Source organism: Podarcis gaigeae (genome assembly GCF_964106915.1).
Source record: "Podarcis gaigeae genome assembly, chromosome: 14".
Classification (NCBI taxonomy): domain Eukaryota; kingdom Metazoa; phylum Chordata; class Lepidosauria; order Squamata; family Lacertidae; genus Podarcis; species Podarcis gaigeae.
This window is the reverse complement of record NC_139690.1, coordinates 18,474,719-18,498,798: the sequence shown is the minus strand read 5'-3', so window position 1 is coordinate 18,498,798 and position 24,080 is coordinate 18,474,719. Positions and strand designations below refer to the sequence as shown.

The window sequence follows — 24,080 nt, the reverse complement described above, 5'->3', positions numbered from 1 at the left end:
TCCTGATCACTTAAATGTGCCAGTGTTAAGTAATTCCATGTGGACACAACTGATGTTTATTTTGAACAAGATACAGAAATATAGACTATGAAAGGGGATATTTTAATTTGCAGCTTCTGTTAATAAAGGGAGTCATGCAGAACCCTTTAGCTGTTTAAATTGCACAGAAGAAAGTGAGTAAATGGTCAGAAAAATTATTGAGAGTGTTGGTGAAGTCTAGGCCACCAGCTGCTCTTTTGTCTCTTGTAAGAGCTGTATTAAAATGTTTGCTCAAGTAACTTCTTTATTGTTTATTGGGAATTCCACTCCAGGTTCTCCTTGCTTCCAACAGACGGGTGTTGTTAGGAGGCTCAGTGTTTATAAGCATTGTGTCCAGTTGGTGGAGTCAGGGGACCTGCATGTGGAAGTTGCATCTGAAATTATACGGCTGCTTATGTTAGAGGTAGGAATGGAGTTATCAAGACTGGTTTCTCCAGCTCAGCAAAGTGTAACGGAGATGATGGTTCCCTTCCACTTCTAGATTCCACGCTTAAATTACATTGCGGTCATCTGCGAATCCTGACCCTATGCATGTTGTGGAACATGCATGTTATCTAGTGGGGCTGATTTTCAAGACACTACATGTGATTAGAGCTTTAGAGAGTAATCCTTAACTATTAAGAAGGGCAGGTAAGGAAGGGGCTATTTGATACTGTGGGCCTCCTTCTCTGCAGATGGAGGAGTCCCCAGTGTGGTGGAAGAAAGCGGTGCTGTGGTCACTGACGTGCCACCAATGCTCTGTGTGTGGTGGAGCCATGAATGGGACACATTGTGGGGAGGCTGTGATTTTTCCAAATCCAAAGCCTCCTTGTTCCCCAGACACGGATTCTACCCACATACGCACACGCCATTACTCTGTTCATCTCCTTGGTGATGAAATAATTTCTAGGTCATAGGTTTCCTCCTGGTGTTACTCCTGTGCCTTTGACAACAGTTCAGCACAGTGTAATTTTGTAAGTGAGGCTTCTCCTACCACTTAGGTCTATCACAGGAAAGTTTTCATCTGCTCAGTTTCTGTGCTTGAAGTACAGGATCGGGACCCCACTGCACGTGTGCATATTTAACATTATCAAAGGTATCCAATCACCCATTCCCTCTCCCCTCCCTCTCATTATATATAATGGCCTGATGACTTCTGTTTCAGTGTATCTGAAGAAGTGTGCATGCACACGAGAGCTTATACCTAAAACTACTCAGTTGGTCTGTAAGGTGCTACATTATAATTTTTAAATTCTTTTGGAAGGTTTTTTTGAAGACTTTCTTAGATCATATAACTTTTTTGAAGACTTGATTCTTTTAAGGGAGTTTTTAGGTTTTTTAGGTTTTAACTATCTTTTTAAAGAATTGTTGTAATTTATTTTGACTATGGCAGACCAACTTGGCTACCTACTTGAGTCTACGATCAAAGGTAGTTTGTATAGTTACAACATTCTAGGCCTTCAGGTTGTTTGGGGCTAATGTGTCATGTAATAAATAAGTGATACCGTTAACTTCCTTTCACCCGAGGAAAGACATCCCAGTGTGTTCATGCAACAACTATTTCTAATGCACCTTTCACTGGCAACTTGAGATTGTATTTTTAAAATACTTTTGTTATTTTAGTCTGGAACCACCCCCCCTTGGTGCATATTTTCATATTCATCTTCCCATATCTTGTCCCTTATTTTTCAGGCTCATGAGCTGCCAGGTTCTGCATTGGCTGACCTGGCAACCTCGTTTGTTGAAGCTATCAAAGGTGGCATCTTGCTCAGTGGCAGGTCTTTGGAGCTATTCCCTACAGTTCTGACTGCACTAGCGACAGCTAAAGAGACACTGGTTTATGGGGCAGGTAAGCCCTATCCCTTCTTTCTTCCTTATTTTCATTTGACGAGCAACTTGTCCTAAGTGCCCTTGTACTGTGTGCTTTCCCACCCCTTTCCAGGTGAGCTGAGTGGGGAAGAGTTTAAGAAACAGCTGATCAATACACTTTGTTCCAGCAGGTAGGCATGTCTTCAGCAGGCCATGTACAGTTCTGTGCTTGCCTTTAGAATTGTTCAGAATGCACCAGTTTTATGTAAGCAACTCTTTGCTATGTTTTACCCAGTCAAATGTTAAACTCTGGTACTGATTTTTATTGGTGTTCTTACTTGACTTCCACCAAAATGGTGAGTTGCAACAACATAAAAATGCAATAGCAAAACCAGTTAAAACATTTTACAATCAGAAGAACAAGGGTGGGTCCTAAATATATATTTTTAGGTGTCAAAGACCACGGAAAAGTGTGCTTGCATCATTTTAGAAACGCTATACAATAAAGGTGCCAGGCACACCTCTTTGAGGAGGAAATTCCACAGCTTAGGGGTTGCCACAGAGAATTGCCTCTCCTGGGCTGCCACCACTGAACTTCTGAGGGTTGCAGAATAACAAAGAAGGCTCCTTCTGCCAGTCTTAACACCCAAGAGGGTCTGTAAGGAAGGAGGTAGTCTTTTCAGATATTTGGGGCCTAAGTTTTTAGGGCTTTGAACACCGACATGAGGACCGTGAATCACATCTGGAAATGGACCGGCAACCTGTACAGGGTTGTTGCTTTCTTTTTGAGAAAAGGGGGGCAATTATATGTGTTCTAACTAGGACCCCAGCCAGTAATCTGGCTATTGAAGTTTCTGAGTCATCTTCAAGGGCAGCTATTGCAATTAATCCAGCTGCTGGTGCACTGGGCCAGACATCTCTCTCACCACCCCTTTATTTCACAAACTGTCATGTGTAACACAACTATCCCTGCTGGAAGTATTTTTTGTTAGTACTTTATTTTCTGTTTTCAAACCTTCTGATTGATTTTTATGTGGGCAGGTGGAGTTCTCAACATGTGATACATCTCTCCTCCATGTTCAGGTAGCCTCTGTACAATTTTTTTTATTTTCTTTTTTCATTGCTGACTTGGGGAGCACTTACAGAGGTGAGGGGAGAGCAGTTTCACTAGGCATGTCATTCATAATCCATGCTTGCACTTTGGAAGAAGTTCTAGTTGGCCAAGTGTTTCCTAAGTGGGAAAGGTTCTTGATCCAAGGCTAATTTCTGGGATATACCATTTGGGGGCCAGTGTAGTGGAGACAGTATCAGACATGGAGCATGGAGACTTGGATTAAAAATCCCCACTTAACCATGAATGATTGTGGGCCAGTCTCAACCTAACCTGCCACACAGGATTGTTGTGAAGATAACTTGAGGGGTGGGGCTGCCTTGAGCCCCTTGGAGGAAAGTTGGGCTATGAATGTAAATCATAAATAATACTTGCTGGTTTTTGTACCGTGGTGTTTGTTGACCCAGAGGCTTCTCTGCTGATGTTTTGGACTGATGTTTGGGTAGATGATCTGGACTGGCTTTCATCTTTACTCTGCAGGGACATCCCACTGAGTGCAGAAGAGCTGCAGTTTGTGGTGGAAAAGGTCTTAAGGATGTTCTGTCAGTTGGACCTCCAAGAAATCCCTCCTTTAGTTTATCAGCTTCTGTTGCTTTCTGCAAAGGTAAGCTTTTTGGAAAATTTGACCAGGCTCCGCAAATCTCAAAACCTGGACCCTGCAACTGACATGCAGTAGGTTCTGTGGATGACTCAGATCACATAATGATGATGATGATGATAACAACAACAATAAGTAATAATACTAATAATTATTATTTATACCCTTCTCATCTGGCTTGGCGATTTCCAATATATATAAAAACATTATCTAACATTAAACATTAACAACTTCCAATTCAGCCCAGCATTGCCTAGTCTGATTGTTAGAAGTTTTTCAGGGTCTTGGGGAGAGATCTTTCCTGGTACCAGGTCCTTTTAACTGGAGATGCCAGAAAGTTTTAATCTGATACCTTCTGCATCCAAACATGCACTCCACTACTGAGACGTAATCTCTCTCCAAATGTTTGTATGAATGTTTATTGTTACTGTATTTTATTACCGTAATACTGTGGTGCACTTTCTGTTTACTTTGTCTTGTGATCTTTCAGGGCAGCAAGAAAAACATTTTGGAAGGGATAATCAACTTTTTCAATCAGATGGATAAAAAGCAAAAAGAAGAGCAGGGAAATTCAGAGTGAGTCCCCTCTTATATTCTCATTTTTTCTGCTCTGATATTTGTTACTCTCTTTTCCCTGTAAGGACACTTTCGATTCTGGGGCAAATGTGTTGTTTTAGTTTCTCTGTGGTTGTCCTGGTTGTCCTTATTCCATCCCTGCCACAACTGTCTTTCTATCTTTGGCCTCTCTGTGACTGATTCTTTTCAGATCAATGGACCTTGAAGAAGCCACAGTGCCCCTGGACCAACTTCGCCATGTGGAAGGCACCGTCATTCTGCATATCGTGCTGGCTATTACTCTGGACCAGGATTTGGGAAAAGAGCTAATAAAATACTTAAAGGTATATCAAATGCATAATGTTGATGCTGAGGATGTCGCTGATATGCCAGATATTGGTAGCATTAATTTGTTTATGCCAATGCTAGATATAGTTTGGTCTGTGTTGATAGCAGTCTTCTAGGACTGAACTCACCGCGTGGGACATTGTTCTGACCTAAGCTAATTGTGGCTTGGAATGCCAGTCACTCCTAGAATTCTGTGATGTCTTACCTGCTTTCATTTTTTTCAGCTGGGTGAAATGCTTGCTGGCTTTGGCACTGTGTTGTTTTAAGCCACACTTCTTTATGTCTGATTTATAGGGAGCTGTGGTGTAATGTCATCTTACCACATTAAACAATTGCATTGCTGAAACTGGCAGCTGAAATGGGGGGTGTGGCTCTGTGGGCCTGATGCTTGTTCCCAGGTTAATAAATTATGACTTATTAAAGCAGGAATGTTACATCCAAATGGAGCCCCTCTTTTGCAGAAAGAGAGACACAAAAATCAGCGTAATCTGGCAGCCCTGCTCATGTTAACCCAACCACATGGACCTAGTGGCTGGACTTGTGTCCTCTTTTTGGCTCTTTCTCCCTGCAAGACAAAGAGAAAGGGGTAGAAGGGAGATTCAGAATTCAGCTCTGCAGTATTTACACAGCTGTGGAAGCAAAACAGTCTCAAGCACTGCATTTATAGCAGAGCAGTTTCTCAAAGAGGACTTTGTTAGGGAGGCTGTCTGCAAGATGGTCCCTTTTCCTGTAAAAAGGAGAGTGAAAGGCTTTACACAGGCTTGAACCAATTCTGCTGCCTAACCATCCCCATCTTTTGTTGAAGTTTTGGAGAGAAAAGTATTTGGGGCACAAGGATCCAGAGGGGCTTTGAGAATGCTGTGATGGCTTCTGCCATCCAAGTGCAAACTTGGCATTTGACTTTTGTTTAGAAGAGCTGAACATTCAACCAAAGCTGAGAACTATGTGTCCGAATAACTAAGCCAATGCTAGCTGTTGCAGAAAACACTGAGCTACATGAATCAATGGTCTGAGTCACTATAAGACAGCTTGATGTAGAATAAATTACATGATGAAACAGATTCAGTGACATAGCTGCCAAGCTTAGTCTGCTGAGACGAGGAACACTCATGTTCATTATTGGTCTAACTTCCATTCTAACTATAGTTTTAAATAAAAAAATGAAACATTTACTTTATAAATCTCTCTCTCTCTCTCTCTCTCACTCTCTCTCTCTCTCTCTCTCTCTCTCACACACACACACACACACACAGTATATATATAATCATCTCATGATAAATATGAAGCCCTCTAACTTTCTCCATTTGCTTGATGCTTTGTAGACTGAGCAACAAGGGGATCTTAGCAAGGTCTTGTGTCCCTTCAGCATAACCATTCTGCTCTCAGTGACCAGAATACACCGATTTGAAGACCAGGTATGTCTTTCCCTGCTAGCGCTTGACTACATCAGTGAGCCTGATAGAGAATATTTAGGTGGGCTGATGGAGCTTTTAGTTGGCAGGTTTGTTCACGCAATGTTTGGTTCTGGCTGGGACATTCAGTGGTGGAAATTGGACAAGCGTAATCTCTCTTGCCCACTCAACTTTTGTGCTTTAGGTCTTTGACTTTTTGAAATCTTCAGTTATGAGGAGCTTCAAGGACAAGCAGTTTCTTCAGGGCTCCAAGTTCCTGCAGGAATTGGCTCCTCAAAACTATGACATATCTGCCGTGGTTTTGGAAGTTGTGGCAAACAGGTGAGTTTCTGCAGTCCACCAATGAAGAACTTGATGGACAAAGTTCTCACTTTTTCCCTTTTCTCTCCTCAACCCCTGGCATTATTCTTTGATAGTAATGCACACATTTAGTACATGGGGAGATAAGGATGCTGTAGAATATTGTTGCCTTTGCAAAAATGCCCGGTTCTGCCCATGCTCAAGAATGTACATAAAAAGAATCTGCTTATGCCCATCTGGTTCAGCAACCTATTCTTACAGTGGCGAACCATATGCATATGCAAAGCCCATAAACAAATGAATAAAAAGTGAATGTTCTTTTAAAGCTGCTGTCTCCCTCTCCCTTCTTTTAATGACTCCATCCAGTGTGTTTGGTTGGGATCATGTGACCCGGGGCCTGGTGGATCTTGGATTCATCCTGATGGACTCCTATGGGCCAAAAAGAACTTTGGGAGGCAAAGTTGTGGAAACGAACCATGGCCTTTCCAAAACTCCAGCCCAGCAAGCTTGTAAGTTGGGAACTGATCTCCTATTGGAAGCCTTCAAGGTAAGGAGATGCCATTATAGGGAAACAGTTGTGATTTATATTATCTTCTCCAGTTCTTTGATAACATTTCAAGCATTGTTGTTTCTTTCAGTTAAAATTGGAGCCACACTTTTCTTCCTTAAATCCAAAAATGTTTACTTTTACGCCATATAAGAGAAGGAATTGCACACCCCTTGTATGTTTCTGCATGAGTCACAGTTCTGAGCACAACTTATGATTAGGCTGAGCTAAGCACACAGTAGTGACATGCACACATTTTGAGGTTAGCTAGCTGCCTTTGTCTGCACCAAAAGTGACTGATCCATCATCCTTTGCCAGAGGGACATTAATTCGGGTGAGGGTCTTTCCTTCCACTTGCTCCATAGTTATGGCTATGTTAGTCATAGCAGCAATATTGGAGTAAACTTTTTTTTAATGGCCTGATAAATCTGCAAGTCTGGCTACAGCCTCAAAAGTTGACCTATGACTGAATTTTAGTATCCTGTCTGCTTTCAGGTCCATGAACCAATCAGAAGTGAAATACTGGAGCAGGTCCTGAACAGAGTCATCACAAATGCAGGCTCCCCTATCAGCCACTTCTTAGGTAACTGTGAAATGAGCAAAGGGGGCACATTATTGCAAGGGAAATCTCATGTCTGCACAGTTCGATAAAACAGCTTCTTGGTTTCTTTCCTCCCTCAACTTCAGAAGGGAGTGGTGCTCCATCTGTTTTCCAGAGCCATAATTGTCTGTCTTTAAGAAGTCTCACATAGCAGGCATACTCTCTTGTGTAAAAAGGTAAAGGTAAAGGACCTCTGGACAGTTTAGTCCAGTCAAAGGTGACTGGGGTTGTGGCGCTCATCTCGCTTTCAGGCTGAGGGAGCTGGCGTTTGTCCACAGACAGCTATCCAGGTCCTGTGGCCAGTATGACTAAACTGCTTCTGGCACAACAGAACACCATGACGGAAACCAGAGCACACGGAAATGCCGTTTAGCTTCCCGCTGCAGCAGTACTTATTTATCTACTTGCACTGGTGTGCTTTCACACTGCTAGGTTGGCAGGGATGTGGTTGGCAGGGATGTGGCCAAGGGATGGAAAGATTACGAGGCTCCAAAAATAACAGATTGGCAAATCAAATTACAGGAATTGGTGGCGACGGCTCAACTGACTAGTATACTCAGAGGAAACTCAAAGCAAAAAATTAGCGGAAAAATGAGATGTTTATAAAAAATATGTTCAAAAATACAGTAATAGTTTTGACTCTCTGCTAGCATTTGAGTGATAAAGGAAATAAAAGGAAGTGGACTACAATTAAGGATTTATTATGTTTTCAGAATGTATTAGAAAAATTATATAGAAAGGTTTACTGTTTTGTGTACATTCAAATGTAAGATAAAACATATGCAAAGGGACTTGACAGGAAGTCAAAGTTGAAGAAAAGATTTGGGAAGAGAAAAGGGAAAAAAATATTTACTGTGCGGGTGTAGGTGTGTGGGTGTCTGCACATATGTGTTGTTGTTGTATGTAATGTTTGGGAGGAAATAAGATGGTAAATAACACACAACAAACTAAAAATCGATGTATGTACTTTTTATTTCTTAATTATATTTTGTGGTAGTATGGTTGTATTGTTTTTTTTGAAAATTATTCAATAAAAATTATTTAAAAAAGCAAAACAAACTGCTAGGTTGGCAGGAGCTGTGTCAGAGCAACGGGAGCTCACCTAGTTGCAGGGATTCAAACCGCCGACCTTCTGATCGGCAAGCCCAAGAGGCTCAGTGGTTTAGACACTCTCTCATGTACCTTATTGTTATTATATTTTGTTGTTTTTGAAAAACTATACCAGTCTTTCCATTTACAGAAAGGGAGTTTATGCAAAGAAAGTCCAAGGGAGTTTATGCAAATGAAATCACACCAGATTGCTGCCAAACCTAAAAACCAGTGGTCTGTAGCAGTTGTAGTCAAAATGTAGTTTATTCCCAATTAGAGCCCCAGTTGCATACAAAGTTATTTTCCCACACCCATTTTATCCCCAAAAAAACCCTGCGATGTAGGTTAGGTTGAGAGATGGAGACTGACTCTCGTTTGCTAACTGAGCTGCTTGGCTGATTAGGGCTTTGAACATGAGTCTTTTTGGTGTTTGTCTGAAATACATAGTGTCTGGCCCTCAATCCTTAGTGAGTACATATTTGAAGAAGTCAGTTGTATGACCTCTTATCTTTCACTGTTCTACTTTTTTTGGAAGGTGACTTCATAATTTGTGCAGTTGTCTTTTCTTGATCTGTGAACCTACGAATCAAATGCACTTCTTTTTCTGTCCCTGGTTCCTGACATCTTGGCCTTCTCTTTCTCTTATTGAAGGCTGCAGCTCTCCTTGTTACCGTTTTCTCTTTCAGATCTGTTGTCCGGTATTATCCTGTCTGCCCCGCTCATCCTTCAGCAGTCTTCTTCAAAAGTCGCAGAGGCCTTTGATCATTTGTCATTCCTGCCTCTTGACACAGTACAAGGGTTGCTTAAGGCCGTGCAGGTAAAGTTCTTTTATACTAGTCAGTTTTCAGCTCAAAAAGTCCTCAAAATATATTACGAAAGAGTGCAGCATATTTTTTAAAAATACTTTGAAATATGTTACTACAGTGGTACCTTGGGTTACATACGCTTCAGGTTACATACGCTTCAGGTTACAGACTCCGCTAACCCAGAAATAGTACCTCGGGTTAATAACTTTGCTTCAGGTTGAGAACAGAACTTGTGCTCCGGCGGCGCGGCATCAGCAGGAGGCCCCATTAGCTAAAGTGGTGCTTCAGGTTAAGAACAGTTTCAGGTTAAGAACAGACCTCCAGAACGAATGAAGCACTTAACCCGAGGTACCACTGTCCTCTTAAATTCATTCATTAAAATATCTTTTTATCCCTTCTTTCCATTTAAAATAAATGCTTGAGGCACTTGTAATCTCATCCGTATATTTAAAAACTGATAAAAGATGGAAAGGGCATGGGATATAAAGCTAGTGTTTCAGAGATCAAAGAACTCAGCAGGCCAGACAATTACTAGAAAATGGATGTTTCTGCATAGTGGCATAAAGTTGTGGAGAATGTGGGACAGGTTCCCCTCGGCAAGGTGTTCTAAAGTCTAGGTGATGCTTTCACCTGTATGTCAGCCAAACACTACACTCAGGTCTTGCTTGTGGGCTTCCCGTTTATTTCTTGTAGTTCTCTTGTGGCTCATAGATTGGGAATGACTGATATGGCTCACTGATTATGCTGATATAATGTCCTCCCTATCCCTCTTTTCTTGGCCTTGCTGCTGCTGCTGCTCCTTTAGCAAAATTGCAGAGCACTTGGTCTAATGCGTTCTATTTTTCCCCCAGCCCCTGCTGAAAATTAGCATGTCCATGAGGGACTCCCTGATCCTTGTTCTTCGCAAATCAATGTTTTCTGGGTAAGCTGCCATTTTTTATGCTTTCAAAGTAAATAGACATCTATGGAGTTCCTTGGTTTCCCTACCCCCACCCCTCACTGCTTTTATCACATAAACAACACAGGTGGAAAGCGGATGTAACCTGAGGAGAGTCCCAAGAGCTAGACGGGGTCGCCTGGAGTGCCATACGCTCCAAATTCTGCATGCGTTAGTTTTTTTACCCAAGGGCTTACCCACAACTCCATTTGCCCTGCCGCTCCCCACCCCCTGGCTGGGAAAACCCAGTCTTTAGCGCTGAATCAGAGCAAACAGCGACTGGGTTTTCTGCAGATTGCTGTTTGTTCTGATTTAGCACGAAAGAGTAGGTTTACTCGGGGGAAAGCGGCAGGCAAAGGCAAAACTGCTTGGACCCATGACTTTCTAGGCACAGGACAAATGTGGGCAAGCCCTTTCCTGAAGACTCGTTGGGGGAATTAGAGTTTCTCCACAACATGAAAAATGAACCAAAGTTCATCATGCTTGGTTGATAGACAAAATTATAATGGGTTCCAATAATAAAATGTAAAAATAAGTAGCTGTCTTTAAAAAACAGGGTTGCTGTCTTTTAAAAAACAACACACAGCACATTTTATCCACTTGATCATACCGTAAACAAGCAACCCTGCACACCTTTGTGGTTTTCCACTCTAGGTTTGTTTGTTTGTCATTTTATCTCTTCACTCCAACTTTTAAGGGAATTCAGCTCAAAGCTTTGTCCAGCATTAACAAGGTAGGGAGGGCAGGGTGCCCCAGAATTCTCAGCAGAAGCATCCATGGGTGTCGTTAATTGTTCTCCCTTGCCTCTGTTTCCATCACAGGCAGCTGGAGGCCCGTAAGTCAGCAGTTGCTGGGTTTCTGCTCCTCTTAAAGAATTTTAAGGTTCTGGGTAGCTTGACCTCCTCCCAGTGCAGCCAGGCAATTGGTGCGAGTCAGGTAAGCAGCCAGCAGCTTCCCAAAGGCCCTGTGCAGCCCCAGGTGCGTAGGATGGCGGCTTCAGTCATAATAAACCGGAAATGATTTCTCATGACTCTGTTACTGCCTTCTAGGTCCAGGTGGATGTTCATACCCGCTATAACGCAGCAGCCAATGAGGCCTTCTGCCTAGAAATCCTGGGCAGCTTGAGGCGATGCTTAAGTCAGCAGGCTGATGTCAGATTCATGCTCTATGAGGTAAGGAGGATCCTTTTGGCCGTGGTTCCACGTAATTTCTTCAGTTCAAGCAGTGTCGAGGTTGTGGATTAATGTCAGCATCTGCAGGCCTTTGGGAAGCTGGTTCCTGGTCTTCTGGTAAGTGTTTGTGTGCTAGTGTGTTGTAGTGCTCTAGTTGTATAATACCCTTCCGCACCTCTGCTGTGCTTCATGGCAGTGCGATGGCACCTCATTTGGTTTTGTGTGTTATATTGTGAGGATCAGTTTTTGCTTCTGAGCATAGTGGCAGGCAGCAGAGGCAGCATGGTTGTCTTCCATTGCCTACAATGAGGAAAATTGCTTGTGAGAGTTTTTTAAGGCTCTATGTTTTTAAAAAAACTTTGCTTCCCTCCTCTCAGGGTTTTTATGATGTCCTGCGGAGAAACTCCCAACTGAGTAATTCCATTCTGGAGATGCTGCTCTCTCAGGTATATGGCAAGATCAAAGCATTGCAGGCTTGGTTCAGACAGTATGACAAACCGTAGTTTGGTATTGCATGTTCCAGCCCCAGGCTCACATGCTCTCTTCTCCCTAGTCTTCCCCTCCCTGTGTGATCTTGGCTTCTCGGTTAAGTCAGGCCTTTATTGTGTATAGCCAAGGGCCATTACCAATCTTAGTTTCTGATTCTGGTTTCAAATTCAGGTTTATAGGGAAAGCACAAACCAGAGCATTCTGGTTCGGACAAAATGGCAGCCTTAGACCCGGAAGGTTTTTCTGTTACCATTTTTTGTTAGTTTTTAAGATGCCATAGGACACTTCATTGCTTTTGCTATCTGGTGGGGTAGCAGAGTTTACACAGCAAGAGGTAACTCATAAGATGACAAGTGAATACATGCATCAACTTAGAATCTTATCCTTCTCTCTCTTATTTTTTTTAACCTGCTGCTTATACCTGCGTATAGGTCAGTGAGCCATGCATCAGTTACATAAGAGAGAGGGCAAATGCACATATCTTGAGCAATGCACTTGAGATGTGGATTCATGCTCCTCCCCACCTCCTTTTTGGACAGATGTACAAACTCCCAAACTTGGGAGTAAGCTGTCTTTCCTGTTTCCAGGTGAAGCTGTCTGTGCAGAAGGTTAATTGGCTTCCCCTTGTGTCAGTCATAAAGACACTTCCTTTCCACCTCCCTCTCTCGCTGCCCAGAGCATTGCTTTAAGTTTTAAAACAAAGGAACATAAAGTTGGTGATTGGTTGGTTTTTTTAATTCTTTAAATAGAAAAACATGTCAGACATCTAGGAGGGGTGGGAAAATCTGGTCTAAATGGGAGCAGGGGGAGGTGGGAAGAAAGGATTGAAAATTGCGCTGATGTATATTTGAGCCAGGTATGTATGTGAGTGGATCTCACACATGGAGGTGGAAAAAAACTATTCCTGTTCCTGGGCAGAGAAGTGTGGGTAGGAAGTATGTATCTGTTTTCACCCTAGTTCAGCAATCCTAAGCTAGGGAAGATTTATTTCTTCTTTCTAACTTTAATTCAGATGCTTAGCCTTTCTCCCCTGTTCCCTCTCCTGCCTAGCAGTAAAGTGGGAATGATTCTCACTTGTAAAATGTTGTTCCTTATTTATTGTGGCAGATAAAGCGGTATTATGAGCCAGAACCTGACCTGCTGCCCCCGTTAAAACTAGAGGGATGCATCCTGGCTCAGAGAGACCAAATCTTCCTGCAAGAACCTTTGGTGAGAGCGTCAAAGGGTTGAGTCACTTGGATAATGGCTTTTAAAAGTTTGTTTTCAGTTCCACTGAAATCTGGAGTTTGTAACTAGCATCTTTCAAAGGAAAGTGCCAGCATATTTCTCATAAATTAAGAACTGGCACCACTACAGACGCCACATAATACCCATTCCATATTTGTAAGAACATGATCACTTAGTGTGGCAGCACCTGAACTTTGGAACTTCCTGCCTATTGAGATCAAGCAGGTGCTATCACTGTACTCTTTTTGGCACCTACTTGACAAGGGACACAGGTGGTGCTGTGGGTTAAACCACAGAGCCTAGGACTTGCCGATCAGAAGGTCGGCGGTTCGAATCCCCGCGACGGGGTGAGCTCCCGTTGCTTGGTCCCTGCTCCTGCCAACCTAGCAGTTCGAAAGCACGTCAAAGTGCAAGTAGATAAATAGGTACTGCTCCGGCGGGAAGGTAAACGGCGTTTTTGTGCCCTGCTCTGGTTCACCAGAAGTGGCTTTGTCATGCTGGCCACATGACCTGGAAGCTGTACGTCGGCTCCCTTGGCCAATAAAGCGAGATGAGTGCCACAACCCCAGAGTCAGCCACGACTGGAGCTAATGGTCAGGGGTCCCTTTACCTTTAGACATGCCTACCCAGATGCTTAGAAAGTTGGGGTAATTTTAATCCGTTTCAGTATTTTTACTTTTGTATGTTTTTAAAGTACAGTTGTGAATTTTTCCTTCATTTTATTGTTTTATCTTTTTTTGTAAACCACTTTGAGGTTTGTTTGTTTTTTTAACAATCAAGCAATATATACATTTATTAAATTAAATAAATAAACTGCAGGTCCGTTTATCTTAAACAATGCATTACTCTGCACTGCTTTGGAAGAAAAGCTTCCAGAGCAGTTAGCAGCTGCTGGGCCTGAATCAGAAGCACAAGGGAGTAGGCTGGGGGAGGGTTAAAGGCCCACCCGCAACATTAGTGAAATGGCGTGAATGGTGTCCTGTCCAGTTTGGCCCTGGCAGAACAGATTACTGTATAGCAGAAGTTTTCAACCTTTTTTGGGTCCACAGCTTCCTTGACCAAACTACATTCTTTCTGCAGCACCCCTGTGGGCTCAGAAGTCCAGTTATGGCACCCCTTGCCTGCAGAGCTGGCAGCCTCTTGCCGTTTTTCAAACACCCTCCCTTGTGGAGGGTTCCCTCCGCTTCCACTCCCCTCTCCTTGGTCTCTGAGCTGCCCCCCCGCCCCAAAGAAAGGTGCCTCCCAGAGGCACCATTCGCATGTGGAGCTTATAGCCAGGAGTGCTGCACTAAACAGCTGTACAAGCCTTTGGGATGCAAGAGGACATCAGAGTAGGGAGGGAAAGAAAGAGGGACAGAGGCCAGTGTTGCCTGCAGCACCCCTGGATCATTTAAGGCACCCCAGGGTGCCACAGCACATTGGTTGAAAACCACTGCTTTATAGTATTAACCCCTTTGTGCATTAATTTGACTTAAGCATGGTGGTTATATGAGGCTGGTATCTGTGGCAAGAACATTTTCCTGAGGAGGGAGGAGGCATCTGAGCAACCTGCATGACCATTAATGATTGATGCTGCAATTTCCTTCAGGCTCACTTACTCTGCTGTATTCAGCATTGTCTGGCCTGGTATAAGAGCACCTTAAGCCTGCGCCGACAGGCTGAGGAAGAAGAAGAACAAGAAGAAGAAGAAGAAGATGAAGATGATGATAAGGGTCTCCAGCAAGACTTGGAGGAGATGCTGGAGTCGATCACACGGCGAATGATCAAGAGTGAATTAGAAGATTTTGAACTGGTAAGTTAGGAACAGGAAGGGAGAAGACTGCTTCTTTCTTTCTTTCTTTCTTTCTTTCTTTCTTTCTTTCTTTCTTTCTTTCTTTCTTTCTTTCTTTCTTCAAAGCCCTGGAGATTAGATTTTAATTTCTTACCTTTTTATGCTCAGGATAAGTCGGCAGACTTCTCTCAGTCTACAGGAGTGGGCTTGAAGAACAATATCTACGCTATTTTAGTGATGGGCGTCTGTGAGGTCCTGATTGAGTACAACTTTAGCATAGGGAATTTCAGGTAAGGAATGAAATTATCCTCCCTCTCTCTGCCCTCCATCAGCATACAGCCAGCAGGACTTCCCAGCTGCAAACTGCATGGGGTAGAGCTTGCAAGTTCAGCACAATTCCTGATAGCAGAAATAGTGAAAAAACCTAGATGGTCTGGTTGAGCTGAACACTTCGACCCTTGACTAAGTCTCTGAAGGTTCTGGGTTCAAGTGACTGCCAGTGGTGTTAATCCCAGCTCTCTTCATGTAGTAGTGGTCCTTTAATCCCAGTAGGATGGAAATTAGCTCAGACATTACTTTGTCCTACCCTCCCTCAATTTCTTTTAAAACAGCTTTGCAAATGGGTCTATCAGAGTCCAACTAAGTTACCCGTCCATTCTAGTGAATGACTAATATCTGCATGTTTGTCTGTGTGTTTCATGAGTGAAACATGAAATAAAAATACCTAGGTTCTGTTTTGAAATATTTGTCTCATGGTTTTTTGCATTTTTATTTCTGCAATGTGTGTTGCAGCAAGAGCAAGTTTGAAGATGTTCTGGGCCTGTTCAAGTGCTATACCAAACTTTGCGAAATCCTGAAAGAGAAAGCTGGGAAGAACAAACCCACTTCGGCAAATAAAATTGCCCGAAGCTTTCTTTCCATGGGCTTTGTGTGCACATTACTTACAAGTCTCTTCAGGTAAGGACCTGAGTTTCAAGGCACATTCATCAAGGGTATCTAGAAATTTTGTATCTCTCTTGATACCTGATTGTGCTTTTACCCAATCTTAGTGGTAGCTTAAGTCACCTGAGATTACACCACTTTCTCCTCTGGCTCCATCTCTGATCCCTTTTTGCCATCTTGACAACCATTGAGAATTTGCTTTCTTCTGATGCCCCAGGGACTGTTCCCAGAACCACGAGGAGAGCTTGGCCGTTCTGCGCTCCAGCAGTGAGTTCATGCGCTATGCTGTCAGTGTGGCCTTGCAGAAAGTACAGCAGTTGGAGGAGACGGGACAAACAGATGGGCCTGATGGGCAGAACAGAGATAAGATGTTCCAGAACCTCTGTAGAATCACTCGGTGAGTCACATGGCCTGAAGACTTTGGTATGGTATTAGTAAAGGGTACATCTTAAATATCTCAAGCTCTTACAGATTAAAAGGTGGAGAAAGAAAACAAAGAGGAGTTTGAAACTAAGCCAGTGTTGGGATTCTGAGCAAGTAGCCTCTTGGTCTTTGAGGCCATTGAGCAGCAGACTTCTGCAGTAGTTAGTTAAGTCAAACTGTTTTGTACGGAAGAAGAATTTGCATCCTAAATATTTTTTATCCTTCTGGCTTGAGAGAATCCCTGAGGCAAGAGAAATGATCTGTTTCTTGAAGCTGCCTGTCTTAGGTATGCCGGTGGTTCCCAATGATAGCAAGCAACCCTGAACAGATGTTCATCTGCCATGCCTCCCCTAACTCTGCTCTTCCTCAGGGACAGTGGGGGCAAAGGGAAGTTAAGAGTCCATCAGGCATTTCTGCTGTTACTGGTATCCCAGCCCTCAGCACTCTTGACTGTTGGAGGCAATGCAGAGACAGTGATTCTTAAAATCCTCTTCCCTACCCTCTTGCTGATGTTGCTAACTTCCACAGAAGCCGGGGGTGGGGTGGGGAGGTAGGCTTCTAGGTTTAATAGCAACCAGATGTTTTCCATCTCTCTGGGGCAGGAATTCTTTGCCTATGTTGTGTCCCCCCTCGCCGCTCTGCTCTTTCTCAATGGCAGTAGGGGCGGAATGAAGTCCAGGGGAGGACATACATTTTTCTGGGTCCTCTACCCAAATTCACCAGCTGCAATGGTGAATGAGATACACTAGTGGAGGGATGCCAGGTTCCCTGCACAGGCTGCAGCATGTTAAGTACACAACTGCCAACCCCGATGGCTATGTTCTGTCTCCACCATCAGAGGCAGTGATGCTTCTGAATATCAGTTGCTGGAAACCACACGAGGGGAGAATGCTTTTGCACTCAACTCTTGCTTGCAGGCTTCCCACAGGCTGGCCGCTGTGAGAACGGGATGCTGGACTAGGTGGACTCCTGGCCAGTTCTTATTAGGATCACATTGTGCCACTGAAGACTGGGGAAGTCCTAGCCATAATGAAGGACTTGTCTTAAGATGTCATAAGATGCACCCACTCAGCAGGGTGCATCTTGTCAGCTATATATAGTGGCCGACAAGGGATTTGATTTTCATTCTGTTTTTGCTGCCTGCCTGAGACGGCAGGAACCTGAGAAATTATCAAGCGGGTGGCATGCCCAGTGTGTGTCTTGCTGCCTGTGCTTGGTTTTGCTGGCCGCAAACTTTGCAGGCCTGACTTTGACAGTACTAACTTTGACAGTACTGAGCAAGAGGTGCATGTAAGAGATGACCTGACGTGAACTTCTGCCCCCCCTCCTCCTCTGCATGCATGAATAGAGAGTTAAGCACATTAATAGCGGATGTGTAATTTGGGTACAAGGGTTGGCTGTTCCTAGTCATCACACATGGCCATTAAGCCTGCCTTAAATCACCCCCTACTTTACCCCTTTCCCCAAAGAGTCCTGCTGTGGAGATACACCTCAATCCCAACCGCAGCTGAAGAATCGGGCAAGAAGGAGAAGGGCAAGAGCATCTCACTGTTGTGCTTGGAGGGTTTGCTGCGGATCTTTAACACTGTGCAACAGCTGTATCCAGCAAAGATCCCACAGTTTCTGCAGGCACTGGGTAAGCATTAAGGCTCGTTTTCTGCTGAATTGTCAGTGAAGGGGCTGGAAGTGTCATCGGAACACTCCTGCGGAAAGCTCTTTCTGTAAAGATTCTGCAGGCCCCTTCTTTGTTAACCTCTGGGTGTCCACTATACACTTTTCTATGGTGCCAAGCTTACGCAGACAATTAAGAAAGCTATCTTCTGGAATAGTGAGCTGATGATCTGTGAATTTAAGTTTTTGCATGGTTTTTTATTGTATATGTAAATAAAATTGTTGTAGACTACTTATATTTTTTAAAGAAACTGCAGCATACAAGTATTTTTATAAATATAAGCAAATATACTGCCGGCCACTGCTTTTCAAAGTAATGATAATCTCCATGTGTATAGTTGTGATGAATTCTCTCTCCTGACCTCAACTTCTACCTTGTTGCCATTCTCCCTCCTCCTTTTTGCCAGATATTGCAAACGAAGATGCGGAAGAAGACGGAGACATTAACGTCACTGAGAAAGCAGCCTTTCAGATTCGACAGTTTCAGGTGAACTGCAGAAAGGTGATGTTGGGGTTGAACCGCTTGAAGGGATGGATCGACTCTTGTTCAGGAGGATGTAGGCAGAGATACTGGGCCTGTGCTCTCAGTTCACTGCTTACAATGGCAAAGCCATTGAAGCAGATCTAGGAAAGGAGCATCTCCTACTTAGGGAATTGCCTAAGAATACTTGGACAGGAACAGAAAGTTTGAGTCTCAAAAAATGTTCACCCCACCTTCCTCCCCTCCTTTCATTGCTTTCTAAAAATTGTTCTTTGCTCATGAAATCTATTTTCCTTTCCCCCTCCTTCTCAGAGGTCATTAGTGAACCAGCTCAGCAACGCTGACGATGACTTCAGCAGCAAGGAAGCACTTCTGTTAATCAACATCCTTGCAACTCTTTCTAAACTGTTGGAGCCCTCCTCCCTCCAGGTATATACCGCAGTGTGATGCCACTGGCCTGATCCACCAGCTGTTCCTCATGTTTAAGCTGGTCTCTATGTTACATGTAGGGATGCGGGTGGCACTGGGGTTAAACCACAGAGCCTAGGACTTGCCGATCAGAACGTCTGCGATTCGAATCCCCGCAACGGGGTGAGCTCCCATTGCTCGGTCCCTGCTCCTGCCACCCTAGCAGTTCAAAAGCATGTCAAAGTGCAAGTAGATAAATAGGTACCGCTCCAGCGGAAGGTAAACAGCGTTTCTGTGCGCTCTGGTTCGCCAGAAGCGGCTTAGTCATGCTGGCCACATGACCCAGAAGCTGTACCCGGCTCCCCGGCCAATAAAGCGAGATGAGTGCCGCAACCCCAGAGTCGGCCACAACTGGACCTAATGATCAGGGGTCCCTTTACCTTTATGTTACATGTGGACCAGCCCTCAGTCCAATCTATCTGATTAAACTCTTGCTTTTAATACGTATCATTTATTTATTCTCTCTTAACTCTTCTGATCTGCCTTTCAACCCACATTGAAAACAGCTCTCATAGTGGCTCTGCAACAACATAAACACTAATAATTCTGTACTGAGAAAAGTCACCCTCTCTCTTCTTGTGCAGTTCATGCAGCTGTTATCCTGGACAGTCAAGATTTGCAAGGAAACTAGCCTAGGTAAGACTTCTGACCAGGTAAGACTTTGTTCTCCTGCTTCAGGCCTTATGACATCTGCAGCTTAGGTAATCAAATGAAATGTAGCATCAAGGTTTAAATAAATTAATGGGAGATAAGGGTACCCAAAGTTGTTTGACAGATGTTCGGGCCACTAAACATCTTCATGTGACCCAATGCAAGTGCAACACTCCTTGATTTCCTCGCCATGATTAGGTTGCATCCTGTGGGCTCACATTCTCTTCTTTCTCTCTCCCTTCCTTCCTTACCATTTTTGGAACTGCGGTCAGCAGGTGTCATGCTAACTTTAATTTGCTGTGAACATGAGGAAAGGAGATTAAGCAGTGTTACATTTGCAGAAGGCCTGTTAAGAGATGGAATGCTGGGTTGGGTTGGTTGTTGGCCTGACCCAGTAGACCAGCCATGATGTCTCCAAAGATTACTTGTGTTTTTGCTCTCCGCAGATGACGCCCCTTGCTGCAAGGGCTTGCTAGCCCTGCTCTTCAGTCTGCATGTTCTCATCAAGAGCCCAGGCAGTGTATTGCGTGAGCTTGCCCAGGATATCCATGCTCAGCTTGGGGACATTGACCAGGTAACATATCAGTTGTGCCTTTTAGACTGAGCTTATCAGTCTGCATGCATTTGCCAATGCAGAGCTTGTGCGCTTGTTCTGTATCCCCAAATCCCTTTCCTGGATATAGCTATTGAAAGAACGTAGAATCAGGCTGGTGTAGTGGTTAGAGTGTTAGTCCAGAGAAATTTGGGTTCAAATCCCCATTTAGAGACCAAGCTCACTTGAGTGACACTGAACCAGTGACTATTATCCTATCCTACCTCATGGGGTTGTTGTGAAGATAAAAAGGAATGGGAATGGTGAATTACTGCTTGTTTCATCTTTTTAATCCCCCACTCTCTGCCTAGGATATTGAAATGGAGCACCAGCCCCACTTTGCTATTGTGAACGCCAAGACAGCAGCTCCTACAGCTTGTGTGAGTTGGTGTAAAACAAACTAACAAACCACAAACTAGGTTCAAATTCAATGAAAAGTGATACATAAATGTGACAAGTAAATTCTACTTGGCAATTTCCTGTGCCTGCAAGGCACAATGTGCTATTCAAAGCAATTTCTTTCTTTTTTAGAGCCAGTGTGGTATAGTGGTTAAGAGCGGTGGACTCGTAATCTGGTGAATCGGGTTCGCGTCTCTGCTCCTCCACATGCAGCTGCTGGGTGACCTTGGGCCAGTCACACTTCTCTGAAATCTCTCAGCCCCACTCACCTCACAGAGTGTTTGTTGTCGGGGAGGAAGGGAAAGGAGAATGTTAGCCGCTTTGAGACACCTTAGGGTAGTGATAAAGCGGGATATCAAATCCAAACTCTTCTTCTCTTCTTAGTTACTGATTTTGAGTCGAGCAGAGAAGGTCCTCGAAGAGGTGGACTGGCTGATTAATAAGATGAAGAGTCATTTGGGACTGGAGGCAGCAGGTAAGAAAAAGAACAGTAGTTCTCAAATGGTGTCCTATTGGGTTGTCTCTTGTTAAGAAGTATGAACAGCTCAGCTGACGATTCCCACTCTCATCCTTATTGTCAAGAAAAAACAACACAGGATCATGGACAAAATGCCCTTTGGCACAGTTTTTAGGAAAAGACCCCAGAGAAACAAGTTTTCATAGGACAAAAAGCAGTCCATCTGCCCCAAACATGGTCAACTCTGTGAAATGGTTTGAATTAAGCTCAGGAACAAATTTGTTAATCAATACAGATGACAGCCACATTCTAGACCAGTGTTTCCCAACCTTGTGCCTCCAGCTGTTTTTGAACTACAACTCCCATCATCCCTGACTAGCAAGACCAGTAGCAAGGGATGATGGGAATTGTAGTCCAAAAACAGCTGGAGGCACATTCAAGGACAACACCAAGTAAAGCTTGTTCCAGTAGTGACCGGGATATGATGATCAAGGCCAGCATCTCAAGGAAAAGACACATAAATCAAAGCTGTAAGAAGTGAACTTAATTAATGCTGCTGCTATTTGACCAACCAGGAACTGGGCTTGAACTTGGAACATGTTTAAACTGTATACCTGATTTTTAAATGGGAGTGCACACCCATTCAAACAGGCTACGTGACTATTTCTAGATATCAAGGACCTTTGTGGGTTTTACGAAGCTTTTTCCTTCCTTTTGTAGAAGATGCCTCTCAAGCGACAAACCCAACCCAGCCTCTGGAAAAGGCAATCATTCTTCAGCTTGGGACTTTGTTGACTGCATACCATGAGCTGGTACAAACAGCCTTGCCTCCGGGAAGCTGTGTGGACACACTGCTCAGGAGTGTCAGCAAGATGTACACCACTCTTACAAGCCTTGTAAAATATGTGAGTGCTCTTGACCCGAGGCATGAGGTTTGGGTTTGAGGGCCTGATCATCATCTTTCCCTAAGCCCAACTTAGCCTGGATGCCTAAAAACTGATGATGGGCTACTCTCAGGTAGCCAGTAGTGTATAGATCATGCAAGTTTGTTTCTGAAATGTATAACCTGCTATCTAGCCTGACTAATTCTTATGGTGCTTTACGTTAGCCTACTTAGGCAGAAAATCCCTGTGGAAGGGCACCACTACTAAGAACATCCTGACTCTTAATAAATTGCTACCTGCCAAATTTCAGTTGAGGGGGGCACTGAAAGTATTATTTCTGTAGGATCTCTGCTGCTGATCTTACAAAACACAAATGCTAACAGGCAAGGATGCCCAGACTATTTGCATTCTGTAGCAGGGAGTTCCTGTGGCTCATATACCATGTCCTCTTGCATTGGTTTTTTTTTTTTAGTATCTCCAAGTGTGCCGAACCACAACATGGGCGATTCCAGGACGGCTAGAAAAGCTGGTGGGTGTTACATGATCCTGCACAATGCCTGTTAGTAGGTGCCGAATAATAGTTTCTGCTTTAATTCCGGAAGAAAATTCTTGGAATAAGTAGCATTATCTTCTCTAGGTTAGACTCTCTGGCTCCCACTTGACCCCCCAGTGTTATGCCTTCATCACATATGTGCAGGTAAGCCAAAAAGTTGAATTTCCCATTTCACACTCCCAATCCCAAACAGTGCATCTATTAACCTAGGGGAAAACAGCATTTACATATGCTGATGGCACAGGAGGCATCAACCTTGCTGAAGCCAAGTGGGTTTGGGTCTGGTCAGTGCCTAGATGGGACCATACCTGTGCTTGCTGCCTTGAGGTTCATTTAAAGAGACTGCTGAAAGCTGTGATGCTGAGGAAGCTAAATTCTGTACCCGGCACAATTTCCTATGCTCTCAGCATAAATAGCCCTGTTCATAAATGCAGAGAATGCTGCTATCAGTGGCAAGACAGGAAAATGAGAATCCTAAGAATAATAGAAAAGAATGGAACATATTCTTCTGACTAAACCAAGTTGTGTTTTAAATCTGGGAGGTACTGATATGAATTTTGGTACTATCCTACTCTTACTCTGTGTTCTGTGCAGCAAAAAGCTGCAGACTACAGAATTGTCCTGCCCATATTTAACAAAGGTGTGGTATGGATGAGGGGCTCAGTATTTCCTGCAAAGGTGGATTACGATTGCAAAAAATGACTTCTTCAGAGTGAGGACTATGGAAAGGTCAATGGGAAGATCAGAACTGGAGTAGCAAGAAGGGAGAGGGGGATAAGTCTGGATTAAACCCAAATATAAATTCAGCAATGAACATTCCCTGTAAAAGGGGCTTTCTCTTTTTACGGATTGCTCCCACGTTTTATACCAGCTTGTTCACCCTCTTAATACAGAGACTCAATCCCCTATCTTTACATGTCAAGCAACTTCTCCTTTCAGAATATCCAGAGTGAAACCTTGAGCATGGCAGGAGAAAAGAAAAAGAAGAAAAAGGAGAAGACAACAGCTGAGGTGTCTACCGTCATGGTGAGGATGGTTATTTGTGCCGTTCTTTGCCCAGAAATACACTGGACCCTTAGTTATTTGAGTTTCAATGGGATGTACTTAAATCCTTAAGTCTCTGCTTCTTCAGTAGCAGAGGATGGCAGCATAAACTACTACTGAATACTCACAGGTGCAATTTGAATTGGGGAGGACAGATAACTATTCAAGGCTTTGCACAAGTTTATGTTTTTCAAGTCAGTTTTGTTGCTCAGAGGTCTAATCAAATTCAGAGCATCTATATCTCCCTAGCATTTGGTTTCCCTAATCATGTGGATAATACTCACCCTGAAATGATATTAAAAATATTTGAAAAGCCTACATAGCTATTTACTGTGAGATCCTGTAATTGTGCTGCCGCTGTATTTAATACACATTTATAATACATTTATCAATGCTTTCCTTCCATCTGTAGGCCAAAGTGTTGCGGGAATCCAAGCCAATTCCTAACTTGATTTTTGCCATAGAACAATATGAGAATTTTCTGATCCATCTCTCAAAAAAGTCAAAGGTAACATTCCAGTCTAAGAATGTAGCTGCAACTTTTGGGCACACCTTGGCAACTTCTTAGGATAGCTCAGCTGGTAGAGCATTAGACTCTTAATCTTAGGGTCATGGGCCAACATTGGGCCAAAAGATTCCTGAATTGCAGGTGGTTGGACTAGATGCCCCCCCCCTCCATGGTCCTTTCCAACTCTAATTCCATGAAAATTATGCAAGTTAACAGG

The 24,080-nt window shown here is 43.6% G+C and overlaps 1 protein-coding gene across 2 annotated transcripts in view; it reads left to right on the top strand.

Annotated features, from left to right (window-relative positions):
• Positions 1–24,080, top strand: part of FANCI (FA complementation group I) — a 29,075-nt gene that overhangs the window by 2,698 nt on the left and 2,297 nt on the right. For both annotated transcript variants that reach the window (XM_083712469.1, XM_083712470.1), the window contains exons 5-37: positions 312–442; positions 1,711–1,867; positions 1,961–2,018; positions 2,869–2,910; positions 3,419–3,542; positions 4,027–4,112; positions 4,303–4,435; positions 5,762–5,854; positions 6,036–6,172; positions 6,518–6,698; positions 7,194–7,281; positions 9,075–9,205; positions 10,046–10,116; positions 10,953–11,067; positions 11,181–11,303; positions 11,681–11,749; positions 12,900–13,001; positions 14,608–14,811; positions 14,959–15,080; positions 15,583–15,747; positions 15,950–16,129; positions 17,625–17,791; positions 18,234–18,313; positions 18,620–18,736; positions 19,360–19,411; positions 19,873–20,000; positions 20,330–20,398; positions 20,802–20,892; positions 21,595–21,779; positions 22,231–22,287; positions 22,396–22,455; positions 23,251–23,337; positions 23,768–23,863. In XM_083712469.1, the coding sequence (XP_083568595.1) occupies positions 312–442; positions 1,711–1,867; positions 1,961–2,018; positions 2,869–2,910; positions 3,419–3,542; positions 4,027–4,112; positions 4,303–4,435; positions 5,762–5,854; positions 6,036–6,172; positions 6,518–6,698; positions 7,194–7,281; positions 9,075–9,205; positions 10,046–10,116; positions 10,953–11,067; positions 11,181–11,303; positions 11,681–11,749; positions 12,900–13,001; positions 14,608–14,811; positions 14,959–15,080; positions 15,583–15,747; positions 15,950–16,129; positions 17,625–17,791; positions 18,234–18,313; positions 18,620–18,736; positions 19,360–19,411; positions 19,873–20,000; positions 20,330–20,398; positions 20,802–20,892; positions 21,595–21,779; positions 22,231–22,287; positions 22,396–22,455; positions 23,251–23,337; positions 23,768–23,863 (3,701 nt within the window). The remainder of the gene's footprint in view (positions 1–311; positions 443–1,710; positions 1,868–1,960; positions 2,019–2,868; positions 2,911–3,418; positions 3,543–4,026; positions 4,113–4,302; positions 4,436–5,761; positions 5,855–6,035; positions 6,173–6,517; positions 6,699–7,193; positions 7,282–9,074; positions 9,206–10,045; positions 10,117–10,952; positions 11,068–11,180; positions 11,304–11,680; positions 11,750–12,899; positions 13,002–14,607; positions 14,812–14,958; positions 15,081–15,582; positions 15,748–15,949; positions 16,130–17,624; positions 17,792–18,233; positions 18,314–18,619; positions 18,737–19,359; positions 19,412–19,872; positions 20,001–20,329; positions 20,399–20,801; positions 20,893–21,594; positions 21,780–22,230; positions 22,288–22,395; positions 22,456–23,250; positions 23,338–23,767; positions 23,864–24,080) is intronic.